Source organism: Pseudophryne corroboree, chromosome 4 (genome assembly GCF_028390025.1).
Source record: "Pseudophryne corroboree isolate aPseCor3 chromosome 4, aPseCor3.hap2, whole genome shotgun sequence".
NCBI lineage: Eukaryota > Metazoa > Chordata > Amphibia > Anura > Myobatrachidae > Pseudophryne > Pseudophryne corroboree.
Window position 1 is genome coordinate 321,765,584 of NC_086447.1, and position 26,409 is coordinate 321,791,992.

At 47.3% G+C, this 26,409-nt stretch overlaps 1 protein-coding gene across 1 annotated transcript in view; it reads right to left on the reverse strand.

The window, feature by feature from the left end:
- MCCC1 (methylcrotonyl-CoA carboxylase subunit 1) overlaps positions 1 to 26,409 on the reverse strand; it is a 159,013-nt gene that overhangs the window by 19,670 nt on the left and 112,934 nt on the right. The window contains exons 14-15 of the mRNA XM_063916340.1: positions 26,028 to 26,114; positions 15,810 to 15,859 (exon numbers count right to left, since the gene is read on the reverse strand). Coding sequence (XP_063772410.1) covers positions 15,810 to 15,859; positions 26,028 to 26,114 — 137 coding nt within the window. The remainder of the gene's footprint in view (positions 1 to 15,809; positions 15,860 to 26,027; positions 26,115 to 26,409) is intronic.

Genomic DNA, 26,409 nt, shown 5'->3' on the forward strand with positions numbered 1-26,409 from the left:
ACTCCCGGAATGAAGATTGCTGACAGCGCCACTGCGTGCTTTTCCGCCCAGAGGATGATTCCTGTTACCTCTGACATTGCAGCTCTGCTCTTCGTTCCGCCTTGTCGGTTTATGTGTCCGACTGAACCTGAATGGCCCGATCTTTCAGAAGATGTGCCGCTTGTAGAAGACCGTTGTACACGGCCCTTAGTTCCGGAATGTTTATCGGAAGGATGGATTCCAGACTTGACCACCGTCCTTCGAAGTTTACCCCTTGGGTGACTGCTCCCCAACCTCTGAGACTTGCATCTGTGGTTAGGAGGATCCAATTCTGAATCCCGAACCTGCGGCCCTCTAGTAGGTGAGAAGTTTGCAGCCACCAGAGGAGCGAGATTCTGGCTTTCGGTGACAGACGTATCCTCTGGTGCATGTGAAGATGAGATCCCGACCATTTGTCCAGGAGACCCAGTTGGAAGGACCGTGCATGAAATCTTCCGTACTGTAGCGCCTCGTAGGAGGCAACCATCTTCCCCAGAAGGTGAATACACTGATGAACCGATGCCTGGGCTGGCTTCAGGACATCCCGGACCATTGTTTGTATCACCAACGTTTTCTCCACCGGCAGAAACACCATCTGTACTTCCATATCGAGGATCATCCCCAGGAAGGACAGTGTCCTTGTCGGCTCCAGATGCGACTTTGGAAGATTCAAGATCCATCCATGATCCTGGAGTAGTTGAGGTGAGAAAGCAATGCTCTGCAACAGCTTCTCCCTAGAAGACGCTTTTATCAGCAGATCGTCCAGATAAGAAATTATGTTCACACCCTGCTTGCGGAGGAGTAGCATCATCTCCGCCATGACCTTGGTGAACACCCTCAGTGCCGTGGAGAGTCCAAACGTTAGTGCCTGGAACAGATAGTGACAGTCCAGCAGCACAAATCTTAGATAAGCCTGGTGAGGCGGCCAGGTCAGAATGTGAAGGTATGCATCCTTGATATCTAGGGATATCAGGAATTCCCCCTCCTACAGACCTGAGATCACCGCTCTCAGGGACTCCATTTTGAATTTGAATTCCCTCAAATAAGAGTTCAATGACTTTAGGTTCAATATTGGCCTGACCGAACCATCCGGTTTCGGTACCACAAAGAGGTTTGAGTAATAACCCTTGTTTGTTAGGTGAGGTTTAACAGGAACAATGACATTTGACTTTAGCAATTTTTGAATGACTTCCTGTAGGATAGCACTTTCTGTCAGCAAAGCTGGTAAGCCTGATTTGAAGAATCTGTGAGGTGGGAGTTCTTGAAACTCAAGTCTGTACCCCTGGGTAACAATATCTTGTACTCAGGGGTCTAGGCCTGATGACGCCCAGACATGACTGAAATTTCTTAATCTTACTCCCACCTGCCCGATCTCCAGGCTAGGAGGTCCACGTCATGCCGAGGATTTTGACGAAGCATAACCAGGTTTCTGTTCCTGTGAACCTGTTGGTGCAGGTTTTCTGGATTTCCCCCGACCTCCTCTAAAGAAAATGGAAGGGGGTTTGTACTTTTTAACTTTCGCTGCCCGTAAGGACTGCATTGTAGACGTAGGATAAGATTTACTAGTTGGCGGTGTTGCTGAGGGAAGAAATGTTGACTTACCCGCAGTTGCCATGGAGATCCACGCATCTAATGCTTCATCAAACAGAGCCTGACCTGTGAAGGGTAGGTTCTCCTCACTCTTCTTGGATTCCGCATCCGCAGACGATTGGCGCAGCCAAAGTCCTCTATGTGCCGAGACAGCCATGGAAGAAGCCCTCGCATTAAGATGGCCAAGTTCCTTCATGGCCTCCACCATGAAACCTGCAGAGTCCTGTATGTGACGTAAAAACAATTCAATGTCACTTCTATCCATAGAATCTAAGTCCTCTAGTAATGTGCCTGACCACCTTACTATGGCTTTAGAAATCCACGCACAAGCAATAGTGGGACTTAAAGCTACGCCAGTAGCTGTGTATAAAGAATTGAGTGTTGTCTCAATCTTACGGTCAGCCGGCTTTTTTAAAGCGGTGGACCCAGGGACAGGTAAAACCACTTTTTTAGACAATCTAGACACAGAAGCGTCTACTACAGGCGGGATTTCCCACTTTTTCCTGTCCTCCTCAGGGTAAGGAAAAGCAATGAGAACACTTTATGGGATATGGAATTTTTTCTCTGGGTTCTCCCAGGATTTTTCAAACAATGCGTTTAATTCCTTAGATGCAGGGAATGTAAGAGAGGATTTCTTATTGTCAGTAAAGTAAGCCTCCTCTACTTGCTCAGGCACCTTATCAGTAATGTGTAAAAATAAGAATTTACTTACCGATAATTCTATTTCTCGGAGTCCGTAGTGGATGCTGGGGTTCCTGAAAGGACCATGGGGAATAGCGGCTCCGCAGGAGACAGGGCACAAAAAAGTAAAGCTTTACTAGGTCAGGTGGTGTGCACTGGCTCCTCCCCCTATGACCCTCCTCCAGACTCCAGTTAGGTACTGTGCCCGGACGAGCATACACAATAAGGGAGGCATTTTGAATCCCGGGTAAGACTCATACCAGCCACACCAATCACACCGTACAACTTGTGATCTAAACCCAGTTAACAGTATGACAACAGAAAGGGCCTCTTAAAGATGGCTCCTTAACAATAACCCGAATTAGTTAACAATAACTATGTACAAGTATTGCAGATAATCCGCACTTGGGATGGGCGCCCAGCATCCACTACGGACTCCGAGAAATAGAATTATCGGTAAGTAAATTCTTATTTTCTCTATCGTCCTAAGTGGATGCTGGGGTTCCTGAAAGGACCATGGGGATTATACCAAAGCTCCCAAACGGGCGGGAGAGTGCGGATGACTCTGCAGCACCGAATGAGAGAACTCCAGGTCCTCCTTTGCCAGGGTATCAAATTTGTAAAATTTTACAAACGTGTTCTCCCCCGACCACGTAGCTGCTCGGCAGAGTTGTAATGCCGAGACCCCTCGGGCAGCCGCCCAAGATGAGCCCACCTTCCTTGTGTAGTGGGCTTTTACAGTTTTAGGCTGTGGCAGGCCTGCCACAGAATGTGCAAGTTGAATTGTGTTACAAATCCAACGAGCAATCGACTGCTTAGAAGCAGGTGCGCCCAACTTGTTGGGTGCATACAATATAAACAGCGAGTCAGATTTTCTGACTCCAGCCGTCCTTGCAATGTATATTTTTAAGGCTCTGACAACGTCCAACAACTTGGAGTCCTCCAAGTCGCTAGTGGCCGCAGGCACCACAATAGGTTGGTTCAGATGAAATGCTGATACCACTTTAGGGAGAAAATGCGGACGAGTCCGCAGTTCTGCCCTATCCGAATGGAAGATTAGATAAGGACTTTTATAAGATAAAGCCGCCAATTCAGATACTCTCCTGGCAGAGGCCAGGGCTAGTAACATAGTCACTTTCAATGTGAGATATTTCAAATCCACCTTTTTCAATGGTTCAAACCAATGGGATTTGAGGAAATCTAAAACTACATTTAGATCCCACGGTGCCACCGGAGGCACCACAGGAGGCTGTATATGCAGTACTCCCTTGACAAAAGTCTGGACCTCAGGGACAGAGGCCAATTCTTTTTGGAAGAATATTGACAGGGCCGAAATTTGAACCTTAATGGATCCCAATTTGAGACCCATAGATAATCCTGATTGCAGGAAATGTAGGAAACGACCCAGTTGGAATTCCTCCGTCGGAACCCTCCGATCCTCGCACCACGCTACATATTTTCGCCAAATGCGGTGATAATGTTTCACGGTGACTTCCTTCCGTGCCTTAATCAAGGTAGGAATGACTTCTTCTGGAATGCCTTTCCCTTTTAGGATCTGGCGTTCAACCGCCATGCCGTCAAACGCAGCCGCGGTAAGTCTTGAAAAAGTTAGGGACCCTGCTGTAGCAGGTCCCTTCTCAGAGGTAGAGGCCACGGTTCGTCCGTGAGCATCTCTTGAAGTTCCGGATACCAAGTCCTTCTCGGCCAATCCGGAACCACTAGTATTGTTCTTACTCTTCTTTGCCGTATGATCTTCAATACCTTTGGTATGAGCGGCAGAGGAGGAAACACATACACTGACTGGTACACCCAAGGAGTTACCAGTGCGTCCACAGCTATTGCCTGTGGATCTCTTGACCTGGCGCAATATTTGTCCAGTTTCTTGTTGAGGCGAGACGCCATCATGTCTACAATTTGTCTTTCCCAACGGTCTATTAACATGTTGAAGACTTCTGGATGTAGACCCCACTCTCCCGGATGAAGATCGTGTCTGCTGAGGAAGTCTGCTTCCCAGTTGTCCACGCCCGGGATGAACACTGCTGACAGTGCTATCACGTGATTCTCCGCCCAGCGAAGAATCTTGGCAGCTTCTGCCATTGCACTCCTGCTTCTTGTGCCGCCCTGCCTGTTTACATGGGCGACCGCCGTGATGTTGTCCGACTGAATCAACACCGGCTTTCCTTGCAGGAGAAGTTCCGCCTGGCTTAGAGCATTGTAGATTGCTCTTAGTTCCAGAATGTTTATGTGAAGAGACTTTTCCAGACTCGTCCATACTCCCTGGAAGTTTCTTCCTTGTGTGACTGCTCCCCAGCCTCTCAGGCTGGCGTCCGTGGTCACCAGGATCCAATCCTGAATGCCGAATCTGCGGCCTTCTAATAGGTGAGCCTTCTGCAACCACCACAGAAGTGACACCCTTGTCTTTGGTGACAGGGTTATTCGCAGGTGCATCTGCAGATGCGACCCTGACCATTTGTCCAACAGATCCCTTTGGAATATTCTTGCATGGAATCTGCCGAATGGAATTGCTTCGTAAGAAGCCACCATTTTTCCCAGGACTCTTGTGCATTGATGTACTGACACTTTTCCTGGTTTTAGGAGGTTCCTGACCAGATCGGATAACTCCTTGGCTTTTTCCTCTGGAAGGAAAACCTTTTTCTGAACCGTGTCCAGAATCATTCCTAGGAACAGCAGACGAGTTGTCGGGATTAAATGGGATTTTGGAATATTCAGAATCCACCCGTGTTGTCTTAGCACCTCTTGAGATAGTGCTAAAGCTGTCTCCAGCTGTTCTCTGGACCTTGCCCTTATTAGGAGATCGTCCAAGTATGGGATAACTAATACGCCTTTTCTTCGAAGAAGAATCATCATCTCGGCCATTACCTTGGTAAAGACCCGAGGCGCCGTGGACAATCCGAACGGCAGCGTCTGAAACTGATAGTGACAGTTTTGAACAATGAACCTGAGGTACCCCTGGTGTGCGGGGTAAATCGGAACGTGTAGATACGCATCCTTGATGTCCAAGGATACCATAAAGTCCCCTTCTTCCAGGTTCGCTATCACTGCTCTGAGTGACTCCATCTTGAACTTGAACTTTTTTATGTAGAGGTTCAAGGACTTCAGATTTAGAATAGGCCTTACCGAGCCATCCGGCTTCGGTACCACAAATAGAGTGGAATAATACCCCTTTCCTTGTTGTAATAGGGGTACTTTGACTATCACCTGCTGAGCGTACAGCTTGTGAATGGCTTCCAACACCCTCTCCCTTTCGGAAGAGACGGTTGGTAAGGCAGACTTCAGGAAACGATGAGGAGGATCCGTCTCTAATTCCAACCTGTACCCCTGAGATATTATCTGCAGGATCCAGGGGTCTACCTGCGAGTGAGCCCACTGCGCGCTGTAATTTTTGAGACGGCCCCCCACTGTCCCCGAGTCCGCTTGAGAGGCCCCAGCGTCATGCTGAGGTTTTTGCAGGAGCCGGGGAGGGCTTCTGTTCCTGGGAAGGAGCTGCCTGTTGGTGTCTCTTCCCTCTTCCTCTGCCTCGTGGCAGGTACGACAAGCCCTTTGCTCTCTTATTTTTGTAGGAGCGAAAAGGCTGTGGTTGAAAGGTCGGTGCCTTTCTCTGTTGGGGAGTGACTTGAGGTAAAAAAGTGGATTTCCCGGCAGTAGCCGTGGCCACCAAGTCTGATAGACCAACTCCAAATAACTCCTCCCCTTTATACGGCAAAACCTCCATGTGACGTTTTGAATCCGCATCGCCTGTCCACTGTCGTGTCCATAAGGCTCTTCTGGCTGAAATGGACATAGCACTCACCCGAGATGCCAGTGTGCAAATATCCCTCTGTGCATCACGCATATAGATAAATGCATCCTTTATTTGTTCTAACGACAGTAAAACATTGTCCCTATCTAGGGTATCAATATTTTCAATCAGGGATTCTGACCAAACTACTCCAGCACTGCACATCCAGGCAGTTGCTATAGCTGGTCGTAGTATAACACCTGCATGTGTATATATTCTTTTGAATAACTTCCATCTTTCTATCTGATGGATCCTTAAGTGCGGCCGTCTCAGGAGAGGGTAACGCCACTTGTTTGGATAAGCGTGTGAGCGCCTTGTCCACCTTAGGGGGTGTTTCCCAGCGCGCCCTAACCTCTGGCGGGAAAGGGTATAATGCCAATAACTTTTTTGAAATTATCAACTTTTTATCAGGAGCAACCCACGCTTCATCACACACGTCATTTAATTCTTCTGATTCAGGAAAAACTGTTTGTAGTTTTTTCACACCATACATAATACCCTGTTTTACGGTATCTGTAGTATCAGCTAAATGTAACGTCTCCTTCATTGCCAAAATCATATAACGTGTGGCCCTACTGGAAAATACGTTTGAATTTCTACCGTCGTCACTGGAATCAGTGCCCGTGTTTGGGTCTGTGTCGACCGACTGAGGCAAAGGGCGTTTTACAGCCCCTGACGGTGTTTGAGGCGCCTGGACAGGCATTAATTGATTGTCCGGCCGCCTCATGTCCTCAACTGACTGTTTAAGGGAAGATAAACCATCACGTAATTCCACAAATAAAGGCATCCATTCTGGTGTCGACCCCCTGGGGGGTGACATCTGCATATTTGGCAATTGCTCCGCCTCCACACCAATATCGTCCTCATACATGTCGACACCACGTACCGACACACACCGCAAACTCACAGGGAATGCTCTAATGAAGACAGGACCCACTAGCCCTTTTGGGGAGACAGAGGGAGAGTCTGCCAGCACACACCACAAAGCGCTATATATACAAGGGATATCCTTATATTAAGTGCTCCCTTATAGCTGCTTTAATATATATATATATAGCCATTAATGTGCCCCCCCTCTCTGTTTTACCCTGTTTCTGTAGTGCAGTGCAGGGGAGAGACCTGGGAGCCGTTCTGACCAGCGGAGCTGTGACAGAAAATGGCGCCGTGTGCTGAGGAGATAGGCCCCGCCCCTTTTTCGGCGGGTTCTTCTCCCGCTATTTTTCCAGTCAGGCAGGGGTTAAATATCTCCATATAGCCCCTATGGGCTATATGTGAGGTATTTTTAGCCTTGTATAAGGTTTATATTTGCCTCTCAGAGCGCCCCCCCCCAGCGCTCTGCACCCTCAGTGACTGCCCAGTGAAGTGTGCTGAGAGGAAAATGGCGCACAGCTGCAGTGCTGTGCGCTACCTTATGAAGACTGAGGAGTCTTCAGCCGCCGGTTTCCGGACCTCTTCACGCTTCAGCATCTGCAAGGGGGTCGGCGGCGCGGCTCCGGGACCGGACTCCACGGCTGGGCCTGTGTTCGATCCCTCTGGAGCTAATGGTGTCCAGTAGCCAAGCAGCAAATCCACTCTGCATGCAGGTGAGTTTACTACTTTCCCCCTAAGTCCCACGTTGCAGTGATCCTGTTGCCAGCAGGACTCACTGTAAAGAAAAAAACCTAAACTAAACTTTCTCTAAGCAGCTCTTTAGGAGAGCCACCTAGATTGCACCCTTCTCGTTCGGGCACAAAATCTAACTGGAGTCTGGAGGAGGGTCATAGGGGGAGGAGCCAGTGCACACCACCTGACCTAGTAAAGCTTTACTTTTTTGTGCCCTGTCTCCTGCGGAGCCGCTATTCCCCATGGTCCTTTCAGGAACCCCAGCATCCACTTAGGACGATAGAGAAATGTCCCTAATAGTCTCAATCATGAGTTGCCCCCCTTAGCAAGGGATGCATCTCCCCCTGCATATCCCCATCACCGTCCCCGGTATCCGTGTCAGCTTGCATTATCTGGGCAAGAGCATGCTTCTTAGGGAAAACAATTGGGGTCTTTGAAGAGGTAGTGGGAGCTAAATACGACAAAACCTCAACAGACTTTCTCAAAACCTGTGTTTCAGACTCATTTTGAGCTATCCGAGATGAAATCTGGGATACCATTCCTCTAACAGAATCCACCCATGGGGGTTCAAATTCAGAAGGCTGAGACAGTATATTACAGTCCTGAGCAGAGGCGGATCGGCCACAGGGAAGATTCCCGGTGGGCCGACGCACCCGCGGGGCCTGTTTTGTTTAAGGACATGTGGTCCTATTTATAGACATAATGAATAAGATGCCAAACAATTTGCATATATGAAAATTACTTTGCCACTTAGCCTGTGATTGCAGCTGATCTAGTGTATGCTCTGTCTGCCTGCTTGGCTGACATATAAGATTGAGTGAATAGTGATTGGGATATGGTTGGTGTAATAAGCAAGAAAATATATCTTTCTAAAGAATTATATAGTTTCCTAAATTCTAAAGGTGTATAATATAATGTGCTCATGACATTTAATTTTATTTCCTTTTAACTTCCCCCTTGATGCTGGACATCCCCACTATCTGGAAAGTCTTGTGGGGAGGGTGCTGCTGCCATGGCCCATGGCTAGACCTTACACCTCTGGTGCTGCCGTGTGGGGCCACTAGTACAAATATTTTCCAGGGCCGCTTTTTGTTCCCAATCCGCCCCTGATCCTGAGTACATGGAATAGACTCTTCAGGAGAAGATACACACTCTGCAGCACAGGATACAGAGCTCCTAGACATGTCTATGTGAGCTATACAAACACACACACAGGAAAATGCAGACACAGTTTCCCCCAGAGTAACTTCAGAGAGACACAAAGTATATGGAGCCAGCCACACGGCGCCCCAGTAGGCAGTTTATACAGTAAACAGCCGGCGCTGACAGAATAACCTTAATAGATTAAACAGCGATTATTACACTCTCCCCCCCTGTCTATAACACCTTGGTACCGCAGAGGTATGCTGGAGTTATGTGGAGGGCAGCGCTCTCTATCAGTGTCTCTTTCAGTGTGATCTGCAGGGATAGATGGCACTGGCGAGTGATGGATCCGCTCTGAGGAAGAAGCCCCGTCCCCTGTAATGGCGCGACTTCCCGCTTCCACTGATTATACTGGCCTGAGGTGATTTAGCTGCTAACAGTGGGATTTAGCCCCTGTTAGCATATGTGACCAGTGTAGGGTAGTTGCGCTGGCCCAGGGTGCCCCCCACAGCGCCGCACATCAAGTACCGCTGAGCCCTCCGGAGCGCAGCCTGTCAGAGCTGCGCTCCCACCCTTGTGCCGTCATTCCCGCCGGCGACCCGCTTACCGGGGCGCCGGCGTCATATTCGCCACTCTTCTATCTTCTGGCTCTGTTAGGGGGTGGCGGCCGTGCTGCGGGAGTGAGCGGTCACCTTGTGGGCTTGCGATAAGCACCCTCAGGAGCTCAGTGTCCTGTCAGCAGAGATAGAGAACCATTAACTTCTAGAGTTGGTTCCTACTCCCCCCCCCTACGTCCCACGAAGCAGGGAGGCTGTTGCCAGCAGCCTTACTGTACCTAACTCTTAGAAAAAAACAATAAACCTAGAAAAACTCCTAGGAGTTCCCCTAGCTGTGACCGGCTCCACCGGGCACAATTTCTAAACGGAGTCTGGTAGGAGGGGCATAGAGGGAGGAGCCAGCTCACACTATTAAACTCTTAAAGTGCCCATGGCTCCCAAGGGACCCGTCTACACCTCATGGTACTAATGTGGACCCCAGCATCCTCTAGGACGTAAGAGAAAAAAATAAGATTTTAACCCTACCGGTAAATCTTTTTCTCGTAGTCCGTAGAGGATGCTGGGACTCCGTAAGGACCATGGGGATAGACGGGCTCCGCAGGAGACATGGGCACTTTAAGAAAGACTTTGACTCTGGGTGTGCACTGGCTCCTCCCTCTATACCCCTCCTCCAGACCTCAGTTAGAGAAACTGTGCCCAGAGGAGACGGACAGTACAAGGAAAGGATTTTTGTAATCCAAGGGCAAGATTCATACCAGCCACACCAATCACACCGTATAACTTGTGATATACTATCTAGTTAACAGTATGAAGAACAACATATCATCGGGCCAAAACCGATGAAACTATTACATAACCCTTACGTAAGCAATAACTATATACAAGTCTTGCAGAAGTAGTCCGCACTTGGGACGGGCGCCCAGCATCCTCTACGGACTACGAGAAAAAGATTTACCGGTAGGTTTAAAATCTTATTTTCTCCAACGTCCTAGAGGATGCTATTCGGTGATAATGTTTAGACGTCACGTCCTTCCTAGCCTTTATTAGCGTAGGAATGACCTCATCCGGGATACCTTTTTCCGCTAGGATCCGGCGTTCAACCGCCATGCCGTCAAACGCAGCCGCGGTAAGTTTTGGAACAGACAGGGACCTTGTTGTAACAGGTCCTGCCTTAGAGGAAGAGGCCACGGATCTTCTGTGAGCATTTCTTGCAGATCCGGATACCAGGTCCTTCGTGGCCAATCTGGAACAATGAGAATTGTTCTCACTCCTCTTTTTCTTATTATCCTCAACACCTTGGGTATGAGAGGAAGAGGAGGAAACACATATACCGACTGGAACACCCACGGTGTCACTAGGGCGTCCACAGCTACCGCCTGAGGGTCTCTTGACCTGGCGCAATACCTTTGTAGCTTTTTGTTGAGACGGGATGCCATCATGTCTATTTGGGGTAGTCCCCACCGACTTGCAATCTGCGCAAAGACTTCCTGATGAAGTCCCCACTCTCCCGGATGCAGATCGTGTCTGCTGAGGAAGTCTGCTTCCCAGTTGTCCACTCCCGGAATGAACACTGCTGACAGAGCGCTTACATGATTCTCCGCCCAGCGAAGAATTCTGGTGGCTTCCGCCATTGCCACTCTGCTCCTTGTTCCACCTTGGCGGTTTACATGAGCTACTGCGGTGATGTTGTCTGACTGGATCAGAACTGGTCGATTGCGAAGTAAGATCTCCGCTTGACGTAGGGCGTTGTATATGGCCCTTAGTTCCAGGATGTTGATGTGAAGACAAGTCTCTTGACTTGACCAAAGTCCTTGGAAATTTCTTCCCTGTGTGACTGCTCCCCAACCTCGGAGGCTCGCGTCCGTGGTCACCAGGATCCAGTCCTGAATGCCGAACCTGCGGCCCTCTAGAAGGTGAGCACTGTTTAGCCACCACAGGAGAGATACTCTGGCCCTGGGGGACAGGGTGATCCGCTGATGCAATTGCAGATGCGACCCGGACCATTTGTCCAATAGGTCCCATTGGAAGGTCCTTGCATGGAATCTGCCGTATGGAATGGCTTCGTATGTTGCCACCATCTTTCCCCGAACTTGAGTGCAATGATGTACTGACACTTGTTTTGGTTTCAACAGGTTCATGACTAGAGTCATGAGTTCCGGCGCTTTTTCCGTCGGAAGAAAAACCCTTTTCTGGTCTGTGTCCAGAATCATGCCCAAGAAGGGCAGTCGAGTTGTAGGATTCTAAAACTCACACTAATTTTACTTAGAAAGAGGCAATCAGGCGCACTTATTACCAACTTTAAATAACCTGGATAAGGAAGATCTACAATGCTGCTCCCAATGAATAATCTGCAATTATTCAAACCAAACAAGAAATTACAATAATGTATACATACATGTGTACACAGGGAGCGCTAAATATTCATAATTATCTAATTTATTTAGACAATAAAACATAGAATGACAATGCACAATTTAATAATAATAAGATATATCAATTAAAAAATTTAAAAACCATATCAAATGGACATCTCTCGTGGAAATAAACAACTCAGTTGCTGGTGTTAAAGGGTCCAGAATAGGCGTCAAGGAACCTACAATTTCTCTGTGGAAATCAACTTATATTTATCCGTCACCACTTTGCTCCATGCTGCCTGCATCCAGCTCTCTCCCCTAGTCTGCAAATCAGGCTCCACATCACTGCCGGAGACGTCCGGCTGTGCGGCCACGGTTCATCAGCGCACACTGGTAAGCCTGCAGGGGAGACGGGGACACCGCGGAACAGCAATAGATGGGAGTTTGGAAACACTTCCAACAGCGGTGAGCTTAAATTTAAGTGGCATTGGACTGCTACAGTACATCTTTTAACAGTTAAAAGCTACTTGCTGGTGACATTAATGATACACTAGGATTCTGGACTTGCTCAGCAATTATTGGCTAAATAGCCTATTCTGGACCCTTTAACACCAGCAACTGAGTTGTAGGATTCAGCTGCGACTTTGGAATATTGAGAATCCAGCCGTGTCGCTGTAACACATTCAGTGAAAGTGATACGCTGTTCAGAAACTTCTCCCGTGATCTCGCTTTTATGAGGAGATCGTCCAAGTACGGGATAATTGTGACACCCTGCTTGCGCAGGAGCACCATCATTTCCGCCATTACCTTGGTGAAAATTCTCGGGGCCGTGGAAAGCCCAAACGGCAACGTCTGAAATTGGTAATGACAATCCTGTACCGCAAATCTCAGGTACGCCTGATGAGGAGGATATATGGGGACATGCAGGTTGCATCCTTTATGTCCAGAGATACCAAAAAATCTCCCCCTTCTAGGCTGGCGATGACCGCCCTGAGCGATTCCATTTTGAACTTGAACCGTTTTAAGTAAAGGTTCAGGGATTTTAAATTTAAAATGGGTCTGACCGAACCGTCCGGTTTCGGAACCACAAACAGAGTTGAGTAGTACCCCTGCCCTCTTTGAAGCAGGGGAACCTCTACCACCACTTGTTGAAGACACAATTTGTGAATCGCATGTAACACTCATCTCCCTTTCCAGGGGTTGTTTCGGTAGGGCCGATTTGAAAAACCGGCGAGGAGGCACTTCTTCGAATTCCAGCTTGTAACCCTGGGAAACTATTTCTATTGCCCATGGATCCACCTGTGAGTGGACCCAGACGTGGCTGAACAGTCGAAGACGTGCCCCCACAGGAGCTGACTTCCTCAGGGGAGCCCCAGCGTCATGCGGCGGATTTTGCAGAGGCCGGGGAGGACTTCTGTTCCTGGGAGCTAGCTGTGTTATGCAGCTTTTTCCCTCTGCCCTTACCTCTGGCAAGAAAGGACGATCCACGTGCTCTCTTGCTTTTATTGGAACGAAAGGACTGCATTTGATAATGAGGCGCTTTCTTAGATTGTGAGGGAATATATGGCAAAAAAATTGATTTACCTGCCGTAGCCATGGAGATGAGGTCCGAGAGTCCCTCTCCAAACAATTCCTCACCCTTGTAAGGCAACAACTCCATATGTCTCTTGGAGTTGGCATCACCAGTCCACTGTCGGGTCCATAAGACACGCCTAGCAGAAATAGATATAGCGTTTATCCTGGAACCCAGTAAACTAATGTCTCTTTGAGCATCCCTCATATACAAGACCGCACCTTTTATATGCCCTAGGGTCAATAAAATGGTATCCTTATCAAGAGTCTCAATATCCGTTGATAAGGAATCTGTCCATGCTGCTACAGCACTACAAACCCAGGCCGACGCAATAGCCGGTCTGAGTAACGTACCAGAATGTGTGTAAATGGACTTCAGGGTAACCTCCTGCTTGCGGTCAGCAGGATCCTTGAGGGTAGCCGTATCTTGGGATGGAAGCGCTATCTTTTTTGATAAGCGCGTCAAGGCCTTGTCCACCCTAGGGGAGGATTCCCACCGTATCCTGTCCTGCGACGGGAAAGGATACGCTGTTAGGATCCTTTTGGGAATCTGCAGTTTTTTGTCTGGAGTTTCCCACGCTTTTTCACATACTTCGTTCAGCTCATGTGAGGAGAGAAAGGAGACCTCAGGTTTCTTTCCTTTATACATGTGTACCCTCGTGTCAGGAACAGGGGGTTCCTCAGTGATATGCAACACATCTTTTATTGCGATAATCATATATCGAATACCTTTAGCCACCTTTGGCTGTAATTTTGTATCATCGTAATCGACACTGGAGTCTGAATCTGTGTCGGTATCTGTGTCAACTATTTGGGATAGTGGGCGCTTCTGAGACCCCGAAGGTCCCGGCAACATAGGGACAGGCTTGGGTTGACTCCCTGACTGTGCCCCAGCTTCGGCTTTGTCTAGCCTTTTGTGCAATAAATTAACATTTGCACTTAAAACATTAAAACATTCCACATATCCATCCAGTCCGGCGTCGGCACTGCCGACGGAGACCTAACATTCATAAACTCCCCCTCCTCCTTAGGTGAGCCCTCAACCTCAGACATGTCGACACACGCGTACCGACACACCACACATACACAGGGAAACTCTTTTTTGAAGACAGGTTCCCCACCAGGCCCTTTGGAGAGACAAAGAGAGAGTATGCCAGCACACACCCCAGCGCTATATGACCCAGGAATAACACAGTAAATTAATGTTTACCCAGCAGCGCTGTTTTATGTATCTGCGCCAATTATGTGCCCCCCCTCTACTTTAAAACCCTCTGTCACCGCGTGTCAAGCAGGGGAGAGTCCGGGGAGCTTCCTCTCAGCGGTGCTGTGGAGAAAAATGGCGCTGGTGAGTGCTGAGGGAGAAGCCCCGCCCCCTCAACGGCGGGCTTCTGTCCCGCTCAATTTTTTATACATGTACAGTGCCCAGCTGTACATGTATATATACATCTGTGCCATAAGAGAGGTTTATATTGCTGCCCAGGGCGCCCCCCCCCTGCGCCCTGCACCCTTACAGTGACCGGAGTGTGTAAGGTGAAGGGGAGCAATGGTGCACAGCTGCAGTGCTGTGCGTTACCTCAGTGAAGATCCAAGTGTCTTCTGCCGCCTCAGATGGGTCTTTTCCTCACATACTCACCCGGCTTCTTTCTTCCGGCTCTGCGAGGAGGACGGCGGCGCGGCTCTGGGACGGACGGCGAGGGTGAGACCTGCGTACCGATCCCTCTGGAGCTAATGGTGTCCAGTAGCATAAGAAACAGAGCCCTGAACTCAGAGAAGTGGGTCTGTTTCTCTCTCCTCAGTCCCTCGATGCAGGGAGTCTGTTGACAGCAGGCTCCCTGAAAATAAAAAAACCTAACAAAAATGCTTTCTTACAGGAAACTCAGGAGAGCTCCTGAAATGCACCCAGTCTCCACTGGGCACAGTATCAAACTGAGGTCTGGAGGAGGGGCATAGAGGGAGGAGCCAGTGCACACCCAGAGTCAAAGTCTTTCTTAAAGTGCCCATGTCTCCTGCGGAGCCCGTCTATCCCCATGGTCCTTACGGAGTCCCAGCATCCTCTAGGACGTTAGAGAAAATATTAAATTAAGTAAACTGTGCCTACCTGTCATCCTTAGGGGTAGTTATGTGGTGGTGTACAAATGTGCTTTTGATTGTCCATATCATTTATGATTGGCAGCCCCAAAATTATGGGTTTTGCCCATAATTATGACCATAAATAATTTGATTTGGTCTTGAACCACCAACCTGAGTCACCCCTGCAAGAGCCTCAAGGCACCCCAGGGTGCCTAGGCACACAGTTTGGGAACCCCTGCCATAGGGAATGTCATGAGAAACAAAACACACCAAGAGGCCTTTTAAGCAGATCATTCCTGATTCCATGACAATCAAGACCACAAATGATTGTGTTTAAGATAAACATAATGTAAGTTCTTTTTTTTTATTGAAAAGGCTCATTACAGTATTCCAAGACATGATCATAAAATATGCTGTAGTTACCTTTATGTCAAATGATCCGTCATGATTGTAATTGATTTTCATATCCACTTCTATGAAAGGAAAAGTAGTATCAATAAGTGGCTGACTATGGGGGTAATTCCAAGTTGATCGCAGCAGGAAATTTTTTAGCAGTTGGGCAAAACCATGTGCACTGCAGGGGGGGCAGATATAACATTTGCAGAGAGAGTTAGATTTGGGTGTGGTGAGTTCAATCTGCAATCTAAATTGCAGTGTAAAAATAAAGCAGCCAGTATTTACCCTGCACAGAAACAAAATAAATAACCCACCCAAATCTAATTATCTCTGCAAATGTTATATCTGCCCCCCCCTGCAGTGCACATGGTTTTGCCCAACTGCTAAAAAATTTCCTGCTGCGATCAACTTGGAATTACCCCCTATGTGCAATTACAGAACTTAATTTTAGATGAAGCCCAACTGCATCACTTACTGTAGGTGGTCATAGAATAAAGGGAAGGAGAACGCGACACGAAAAGACATGTTTGGAAAGAGGATATATAATTAAGAAAGATATAATGGGCCTTATTCTGAGGTGGGAGTAAAGCAAAAACAAGCAAGTAACTTTGCACATGGACAAAACAAGTTGCAATGCAAGGGGTGCAAATACATTTATTATTTTATGCATGCTGTGTAAATACTGGCTGATTTTACATGTAGCCTACAAATGCTGGACAGCATTATTTTTATACTGCAATTTAGATTTCAGTTTAAATATGCCCCTCTCATAGCTAACTCTCCCTGCACATGTTACATCTGCCCCACCTGCAGTGCAACATGGTGCAGTTACTTGCTCTTTTTTGCTTTACTTCCACACGGAACCAGGCCCAATATGAGGTACAGTAACTATCTATATGAATGCTATATTTATTGTATAGATATTTACAGCCAATACCAGGGGCAAACACAGGTTTCTAGAGGGGGGATTCCAAATGCTTGGATTTTAGAGCAGGTGTGGACAGCACATGAATGGGGGATACTTATCACTTCATACAGTGCACTGCATGTAATATTTCACATATAGGGCCAGTGATGACCGCAAACAATTAGGTACGACAAAATGAAACAGTATGGAAGACAGCGCTTTGGAACAGGTTATTTAATAATGCAAATCAAATATGTACACTCAAATAAATACAAATACACCAGCCAGCATATAATAAATATTACATTACAATAGTAAAATTCATGAATGTCTCATTTGTAAGAATCTGTCTCAAAAGAGGATAGCCAAGTCAGTTGTGAGGAAGCCACTGATATTGAAAGGAGGCTTGGAAACGTGTCACGATAATAGAGATTGTGCACTCTGGCCGGATCACCCGTACACAGAAAAAGTATTACATCTCTCTAAAAGGAAAATCTAGAAAGGACTGCATCCTCGGTAAGCATCAGCAGTCGGGAGTTTCACCCGTGTTGGAGACAGGAGGTGGTGGGATCCGTATCTGGATTATTACAGTATATCTATAAAAATCTGCTGGCCGGGCTTATAAGCAATACAAGTTAATATTACTTTCACTATAGATGGGATGATTGGGTCTCTGTGCTGGGAAGCTGTTATGAACAGACCTATACTCTATGCTTGCAAAAATAAGAATTTACTTACCGATAATTCTATTTCTCATAGTCCGTAGTGGATGCTGGGGACTCCGTAAGGACCATGGGGAATAGCGGCTCCGCAGGAGACTGGGCACATCTAAAGAAAGCTTTAGGACTATCTGGTGTGCACTGGCTCATCCCCCTATGACCCTCCTCCAAGCCTCAGTTAGGATACTGTGCCCGGACGAGCGTACACAATAAGGAAGGATTTTGAATCCCGGGTAAGACTCATACCAGCCACACCAATCACACCGTATAACCTGTGATCTGAACCCAGTTAACAGCATGATAACAGAGGAGCCTCTGAAAGATGGCTCACAACAATAATAACCCGATTTTTGTAACAATAACTACGTACAAGTATTGCAGACAATCCGCACTTGGGATGGGCGCCCAGCATCCACTACGGACTATGAGAAATAGAATTATCGGTAAGTAAATTCTTATTTTCTCTAACGTCCTAAGTGGATGCTGGGGACTCCGTAAGGACCATGGGGATTATACCAAAGCTCCCAAACGGGCGGGAGAGTGCGGATGACTCTGCAGCACCAAATGAGAGAACTCCAGGTCCTCCTCAGCCAGGATATCAATTTTGTAGAATTTTACAAACGTATTTGCTCCTGACCAAGTAGCTGCTCGGCAAAGTTGTAAAGCCGAGACCCCTCGGGCAGCCGCCCAAGATGAGCCCACCTTCCTTGTGGAGTGGGCATTTACAGATTTTTGGCTGTGGCAGGCCTGCCACAGAATGTGCAAGCTGAATTGTACTACAAATCCAACGAGCAATAGTCTGCTTAGAAGCAGGAGCACCCAGCTTGTTGGGTGCATACAGGATAAACAGCGAGTCAGATTTCCTGACTCCAGCCGTCCTGGAAACATATATTTTCAGGGCACTGACAACGTCTAGCAACTTGGAGGCCTCCAAGTCCCTAGTAGCCGCAGGCACCACCAATATGTTGGTTCAGGTGAGACGCTGAAACCACCTTGGGGAGAAACTGAGGACGAGTCCTCAATTCCGCCCTGTCCGAATGGAAAATCAGATAAGGGCTTTTTCAGGATAAAGCCGCCAATTCTGACACGCGCCTGGCCCAGGCCAGGGCCAACAGCATGACCACTTTCCATGTGAGATATTTTAACTCCACAGATTTAAGTGGTTCAAACCAATGTGACTTTTGGAACCCAAAACTACATTGAGATCCCAAAGTGCCACTGGAGGCACAAAAGGAGGCTGTATATGCAGTACCCCCTTTACAAACGTCTGAACTTCAGGGACTGAAGCTAGTTCTTTTTGGAAGAAAATTGACAGGGCCGAAATTTGAACCTTAATGGACCCCAATTTCAGGCCCATAGACACTCCTGTTTGCAGGAAATGTAGGAATCGACCCAGTTGAATTTCCTCCGTCGGGCCTTACTGGCCTCGCACCACATTTTCGCCAATTGCGGTGATAATGTTTTTGCGGTTACATCCTTCCTGGCTTTGATCAGGATAGGGATGACTTCATCCGGAATGCCTTTTTTCCTTCAGGATCCGGCGTTCAACCGCCATGCCGTCAAACGCAGCCGCGGTAAGTCTTGGAACAGACAGGGTCCTTGCTGGAGCAGGTCCCTTCTTAGAGGTAGAGGCCACGGATCCTCCGTGAGCATCTCTTGAAGTTCCGGTTACCAAGTCCTTCTTGGCCAATCCGGAACCACGAATATAGTGCTTACTCCTCTCCATCTTATCAATCTCAGTACCTTGGGTATGAGAGGCAGAGGAGGGAACACATACCCTGACTGGTACACCCACGGTGTTACCAGAGCGTCTACAGCTTATTGCCTGAGGGTCCCTGGACCTGGCGCAATACCTGTCGAGTTTTTAATCATGTGGAAGACTTCTGTGTGAAGTCCCCACTCTCCCGGGTGGAGGTCGTGCTGAGGAAGTCTGCTTCCCAGTTGTCCACTCCCGGAATGAATACTGCTGACAGTGCTATCACATGATTTTCCGCCCAGCGAAGAATCCTTGCAGCTTCTGCCATTGCCCTCCTGCTTCTTGTGCCACCCTGTCTGTTTATGTGGGTGACTGCCGTGATGTTGTCCGACTGGATCAACACCGGCTGACCTTGAAGCAGAGGTCTTGCTAAGCTTAGAGCATTGTAAATGTCCCTTAGCTTCAGGATATTTATGTGAAGTGATGTCTCCAGGCTTGACCATAAGCCCTGGATATTCCTTCCCTGTGTGACTGCTCCCCAGCCTCGCAGGCTGGCATCCGTGGTCACCAGGACCCAGTCCTGAATGCCTAATCTGCGGCCCTCTAGAAGATGAGCACTCTGCAACCACCACAGGAGGGACACCCTTGTCCTTGGTGACAGGGTTATCCGCTGATGCATCTGAAGATGCGATCCGGACCATTTGTCCAGCAGGTCCCACTGGAAAGTTCTTGCGTGGAATCTGCCGAATGGGATTGCTTCGTAGGAAGCCACCATTTTACCCAGAACCCTTGTGCATTGATGCACTGAGACTTGGCTCGGTTTTAGGAGGTTCCTGACTAGCTCGGATAACTCCCTGGCTTTCTCCTCCGGGAGAAACACCTTTTTCTGGACTGTGTCCAGGATCATCCCTAGGAACAGAAGACACGTCGTCGGAACCAGGTGCGATTTTGGAATATTGAGAATCCAATCGTGCTGCCGCAACACTACCTGAGATAGTGCTACACCGACCTCCAACTGTTCCCTGGATCTTACCCTTATCAGGGAATTGTCCAAGGAAGGGATAACTAAAATTCACTTCCTTCGAAGGAATATCATAATTTCGGCCATTACCTTGGTAAAGACCCGGGGTGCCGTGTACCATCCATACGGCAGCGTCTGAACTGATAGTGACAGTTCTGTACCATAAACCTGAGGTACCCTTGGTGAGAAGGGTAAATTTTGACATGAAGGTAAGCATCCTTGATGTCCCGAGACATCATGTAGTCCCCTTCTTCCAGGTTCGCAATCACTGCTCTGAGTGACTCAATCTTGAATTTGAACCTCTGTACGTAAGTGTTCAAAGATTTTAGATTTAGAATCGGTCTCACCGAGCCGTCCGGCTTCGGTACCACAACAGTGTGGAATAATACCCCGTTCCCTGTTGCAGGAGGGGTATCTTGATTATCACCTGCTGGGAATACAGCTTGTGAATGGCTTCCAAAACTGTCTCCCTGTCAGAAGGAGACATCGGTAAAGCCGACTTTAGGAAACGGCGAGGGGGAGACGTCTCGAATTCTAATTTGTACCCCTGAGATATCACCTGAAGGATCCAGGGGTCTACTTGCGAGTGAGCCCACTGCGCGCTGAAATTCATTGAGACGGCCCCCCCACCGTGCCTGATTCTGCTTGTAAAGCCCCAGCGTATACTGAGGGCTTGGCAGAGGCGGGAGAGGGTTTCTGTTCCTGGGAACTGGCTGATTTCTGCAGCCTTTTTCCTCTCCCTCTGTCACGGGGCAGAAATGAGGAACCTTTTGCCCGCTTGTCCACGAAAAGACTGCGCCTGATAATACGGCGTCTTCTCATGTTGAGAGGCGACCTGGGGTACAAACGTGGAATTCCCAGCTGTTGCCGTGGCCACCAGGTCTGAAAGACCGACCCCAAATAACTCCTCCCTTAATAAAGCAATACTTCCAAATGCCGTTTGGAATACGCATCACCTGACCACTGACGTGTCCATAACCCTCTACTGGTAGAAATGGACAACGCGCTTAGACTTGATGCCAGTCGGCAAATATTCCGCTGTGCATCACGCATATATAAAAATGCATCTTTTAAATGCTCTATAGGCAAAAATATACTGTCCCTATCTAGGGTATCAATATTTTCAGTCAGGGAATCCGACCACGCCAACCCAGCACTGCACATCCAGGCTGAGGCGATTGCTGGTCGCAGTATAACACCAGTATGTGTGTAAATACCTTTTAGGATACCCTCCTGCTTTCTATCAGCAGGATCCTTAAGGGCGGCCATCTCAGGCGATTACAAGCGTGTGAGCGCTTTATCCCCCCTAGGGGGTGTTTCCCAACGCACCCTAACCTCTGGCGGGAAAGGATATAATGCCAATAACATTTTAGAAATTATCCGTTGTTATCGGGGGAAACCCACGCATCATCACACACCTCATTTAATTTCTCAGATTCAGGAAAACTACAGGTAGTTTTTCCTCACCGAACATAATACCCCTTTTTTTGGTGGTACTCGTATTATCAGAAATGTGTAAAACATTTTTCATTTCCTCAATCATGTAACGTGTGGCCCTACTGGAAGTCACATTCGTCTCTTCACCGTCGACACTGGAGTCAGTATCCGTGTCGGCGTCTATATCTGCCATCTGAGGTAACGGGCGCTTTAGAGCCCCTGACGGCCTATGAGACGTCTGGACAGGCACAAGCTGAGTAGCCGGGTGTCTCATGTCAACCACTGTCTTTTATACAGAGCTGACACTGTCACGTAATTCCTTCCAACAGTTCATCCACTCAGGTGTCGACCCCCTAGGGGGTGACATCACTATTACAGGCAATATGCTCCGCCTCCACATCATTTTTCTCCTCATACATGTCGACACAAAAGTACCGACATACAGCACACACACAGGGAATGCTCTGATAGAGGACAGGACCCCACTAGCCCTTTGGGGAGACAGAGGGAGAGTTTGCCAGCACACACCAGAGCGCTATATATATACAGGGATAACCTTATATAAGTGTTTTTCCCCTTATAGCTGCTGTATAGTTAATATTGCGCCCAATTAGTGCCCCCCTCTCTTTTTTTAACCCTTTCTGTAGTGTAGTGACTGCAGGGGAGAGACAGGGAGCTTCCCTCCAACGGAGCTGTGAGGGAAAATGGCGCCAGTGTGCTGAGGAGATAGGCTCCGCCCCTTTTTCGCGGACTTTTCTCCTGCTTTTTTATGGATTCTGGCAGGGGTTAAATGCATCCATATAGCCCAGGAGCTATATGTGATGCATTTTTTTTTTTGCCATCCAAGGTGTTTTTATTGCGTCTCAGGGCGCCCCCCCCCCAGCGCCCTGCACCCTCAGTGACCGAAGTGTGAAGTGTGCTGAGAGCAATGGCGCACAGCTGCAGTGCTGTGCGCTACCTTGTTGAAGACAGGACGTCTTCTGCCGCCGATTTTCCGGACCTCTTCTGCCTTCTGGCTCTGTAAGGGGGCCGGCGGCGCGGCTCTGGGACCCATCCAAGCTGGGCCTGTGATCGTCCCTCTGGAGCTAATGTCCAGTAGCCTAAGAAGCCCAATCCACTCTGCACGCAGGTGAGTTCGCTTCTTCTCCCCTTAGTCCCTCGATGCAGGCAGCCTGTTGCCAGCAGGTCTCACTGAAAATAAAAAACCTAATCTAAAACTTTCACTAAGAAGCTCAGGAGAGCCCCTAGTGTGCACCCTTCTCGTTCGGGCACAGAGATCTAACTGAGGCTTGGAGGAGGGTCATAGGGGGAGGAGCCAGTGCACACCAGATAGTCCTAAAGCTTTCTTTAGATGTGCCCAGTCTCCTGCGGAGCCGCTATTCCCCATGGTCCTTACGGAGTCCCCAGCATCCACTTAGGACGTTAGAGAAATAAGCAATAAGAGCAGTTGCTACTACTGTTTTTATTTCCATATACAGAGCTTCTGTACTAACACAGTTCTGCCTCGTACAAAGGAACTGTTCGATTTTTTAACAAGATGGCCAATCACTTTCTTCACTAATAACTGTTGCTATCTCAATATTAGTATAATTACTGCTGCCAATGCTTTTCATACTAACAAACTGTACTAGTGGGTAGAGCCATTCTATAGCACAGTGGAATTGTTGGCAATATAACCATTGCATGAATGTATTAATTGAGGGCTGGATGGCAATCCTCTTTTGAGACAGATTCTTATAAATGAGACATTCATGAATTTTATTTTAATGTTTATTATATGCCGGCCTATTTGTATTTATTTGTGTGTAAAAGCTGATTTGCAGTATTAAATAACCTGTTCCGAAGTGCTGTCTTCCACACTGTCTTTTTTTTCTTGATATATATATAAAGGTTGAATATCCCTTAGGAAGGAAACTAATCAGTCATTTGGTTTGTTTTAGCATTAGGTGTGACAGTAGGGCAAGCAGACCTAAGCTGAATGTTTTATTTTCTGGGTGTGAGCTCCATTCCGCCATCCAAATACCCTGTTCTGTGGGAGGCTTTCGGGCAACTGGAACCTCCCTCCCCACATTCTCCTATGAATATCCCTTTACAGAATAAAAAGTGTATGGATGTACTGCATAAAATTGGGAGTTGGCCATTCAGGCGCACAATGGGGGTAATTCTGAGTTGATCGCAGCAGGAACTTTGGGGGTAATTCCAAGTTGATCGCAGCAGGAATTTTGGTAGCAGTTGGGCAAAACCATGTGCACTGCAGGGGAGGCAGATATAACATGTGCAGAGAGAGTTAGATTTAGGTGTGGTGAGTTCAATCTGCAATCTAAATTGCAGTGTAAAAATAAAGCAGCCAGTATTTACCCTGCACAGAAATAAAATAACCCACCCAAATCTAACTCTTTCTGCACATGTTATATCTGCCTCCCCTGCAGTGCACATGCTTTTGCCCAACTGCTAACAAAGTTCCTGCTGCGATCAACTAAGAATTACCCCCAAAGACGGCTCATCTTATGGATATGTTATGATAGTTTTGTGGGTGTGTTGCTGAAAGTGGTTGCGTACAACCACTTTCAGCAACATACCCACAATATAAGGCCATAACTGGACAGAGAGACGGCACTTGCCATAGGACTGATGCAAGTTTTGATGGTGCATCTAAAGACGCACCAATCGGTATTTCATTGTCTACGTATGCTCAAAATGGGTGTCTCAGTCCTTGCACAATAACAGAGTCCAACTCAGGAGGAGATACTCTGTTATCATGAGTCTGCACATGACGTTATCATTGTGCAACAGCAACTCTATCTAACCTGTGTAATTCGTAAGTGTCCCGGTTTAAAGGGATAGCAATGTAAGCCTATTGATGTATAATTACTCAGCAAACTTCACCAATTACTATACTGTGATAGCATGGTTGCACCGTATTAAGCATTGCTGTCAGGCAGCATCGAGACCTTTAATTCTATTTGGACATAGCCTGATATCAGCCTTAAGTTGGTATAATTTTCCTAGACCTCACGTGGGTTTTCTCAAGGTGCCCTGGTCTCCCTAGATCAGGGATGGGGAACCTTCGGCCCTCCAGCTGTTGTTGGACTACACATACCAGCATGCCTTGCTACAGTTTTGCTATTTGGCCATGCTAAAACTGTTGCAGGGCATGCTGGGATGTGTAGTTCAGCAACAGCCGAAGGTTCCCCATCCCTGCCCTACATAGTGTAAATACTTATGGCGGTATTCAGTTAGTTTATTTAAATACCCAATGAACCACGAAAAAGTGACTCAATACTTGGCACTCAGCCAGAGTTTATTTCTGTTCACAGATTGTAAAAAAGAATTCATGTAGTTGCTCTGTAAATCACACTGGCTAGTTGCTGAGAGATGGCGCAAACATCTATCTACTTTTAGATCAATTTGTTTTATAAACAAAAAACAAATTTAAATATGGTACATATATCTGTTTTTAAAAATGATCAGAATTGAGTGAACAAACACATGCTTCAAAAGTGCTTACAATTTCCTCCATTTCCAATCACATTATCAATTTGTCAACCACATAAGTTTTGATTTCCTTATAATTCAGCTACTGTAGGTCAGATTTTTACAGTGGGTGCATTTGGTTGAAAGAACAAATATGGGCTCCCCGAAGGCCGCCTAAGTGACAACTATAATAACACACCATACAGAATCTCTACGTGTTGATAACAGATTACACAATTTTGTTTGTAGGTCAGACGGTAAAATAATACAGGTTGAGTATCACATCCAAAATGCTTGGGACCAGAGGTATTTTGGATATCGGATTTTGCCGTATTTTGGAATAATTGCATACCATAATGAGATATCATGGTGATGGGACCTAAATATAAGCACAGAATGCGTTTATGTTACATATACACCTTATACACACAGCCTGAAGGTCATTTTAGCCAATATTTTTTATAACTTTGTGCATTAAACAAAGTGTGTGTACATTCACACAATTCATTTATGTTTCATATACACCTAATTCACACAGCCTGAAGGTCATTTAATACAATACTTTTAATAACTTTGTGAATTAAACAAAGTTTGTGTACATTGAGCCATCAGAAAACAAAGGTTTCACTATCTCACTCAAAAAATTCTGTATTTCGGAATATTTGGATATGGGATACTTAACCTGTATTAGAATCAATTTTATTACTGGACTTGTAAAAACGGGATGTATTCATGTGACCGGCAGTCAGTAGACCGACGGTCACATGAGCTCCCCCAACATCCCGCCCTCTCACTATCCTGACGGTCGGCATGCCGACCAACAGGGACTATTCCCACTCGTGGGTGTCCATGACACCCATAGAGTGGGAACAGAACCTGTGGCTTACTGCACTCATTGCCCCCCCCTGCCGGGATTCCGCTGCCGGGATCCCGGCGTCGGTGTGCTGACCGCCGGTCAGCCAAACCACACCTGTAAAAACAAGTCACTTACTATTTTCTCCATCCATCAAGGAGAGGTTTCTGGTATATAATATATTTAGTCTTCTGCTGCCACTGGAAGCAAATGGAGAGAATCTATCTGAAAAGCACAATGTGGAAATAACAATACAATTTATATAATCAAGAATAATTATTATTTGTTAGGTACTACAAGGTGCATGTTGCACCATACAGGAGTAACAAAACAACAAGTACAACACAGTAATACAAATCATAAATACAAACATTGCAAGGAATGGCAACTAATGGTGGAGGGCAAGGCAACTCGCTACAGTTATACCCCTTTCAGACTGGCAGAGCCGGGCCGCACCCGAGGAAATTTGTACACAGGTGCTTCCCGGGTGCATCCTGGACTGAGACCCCTTTCAGATTTG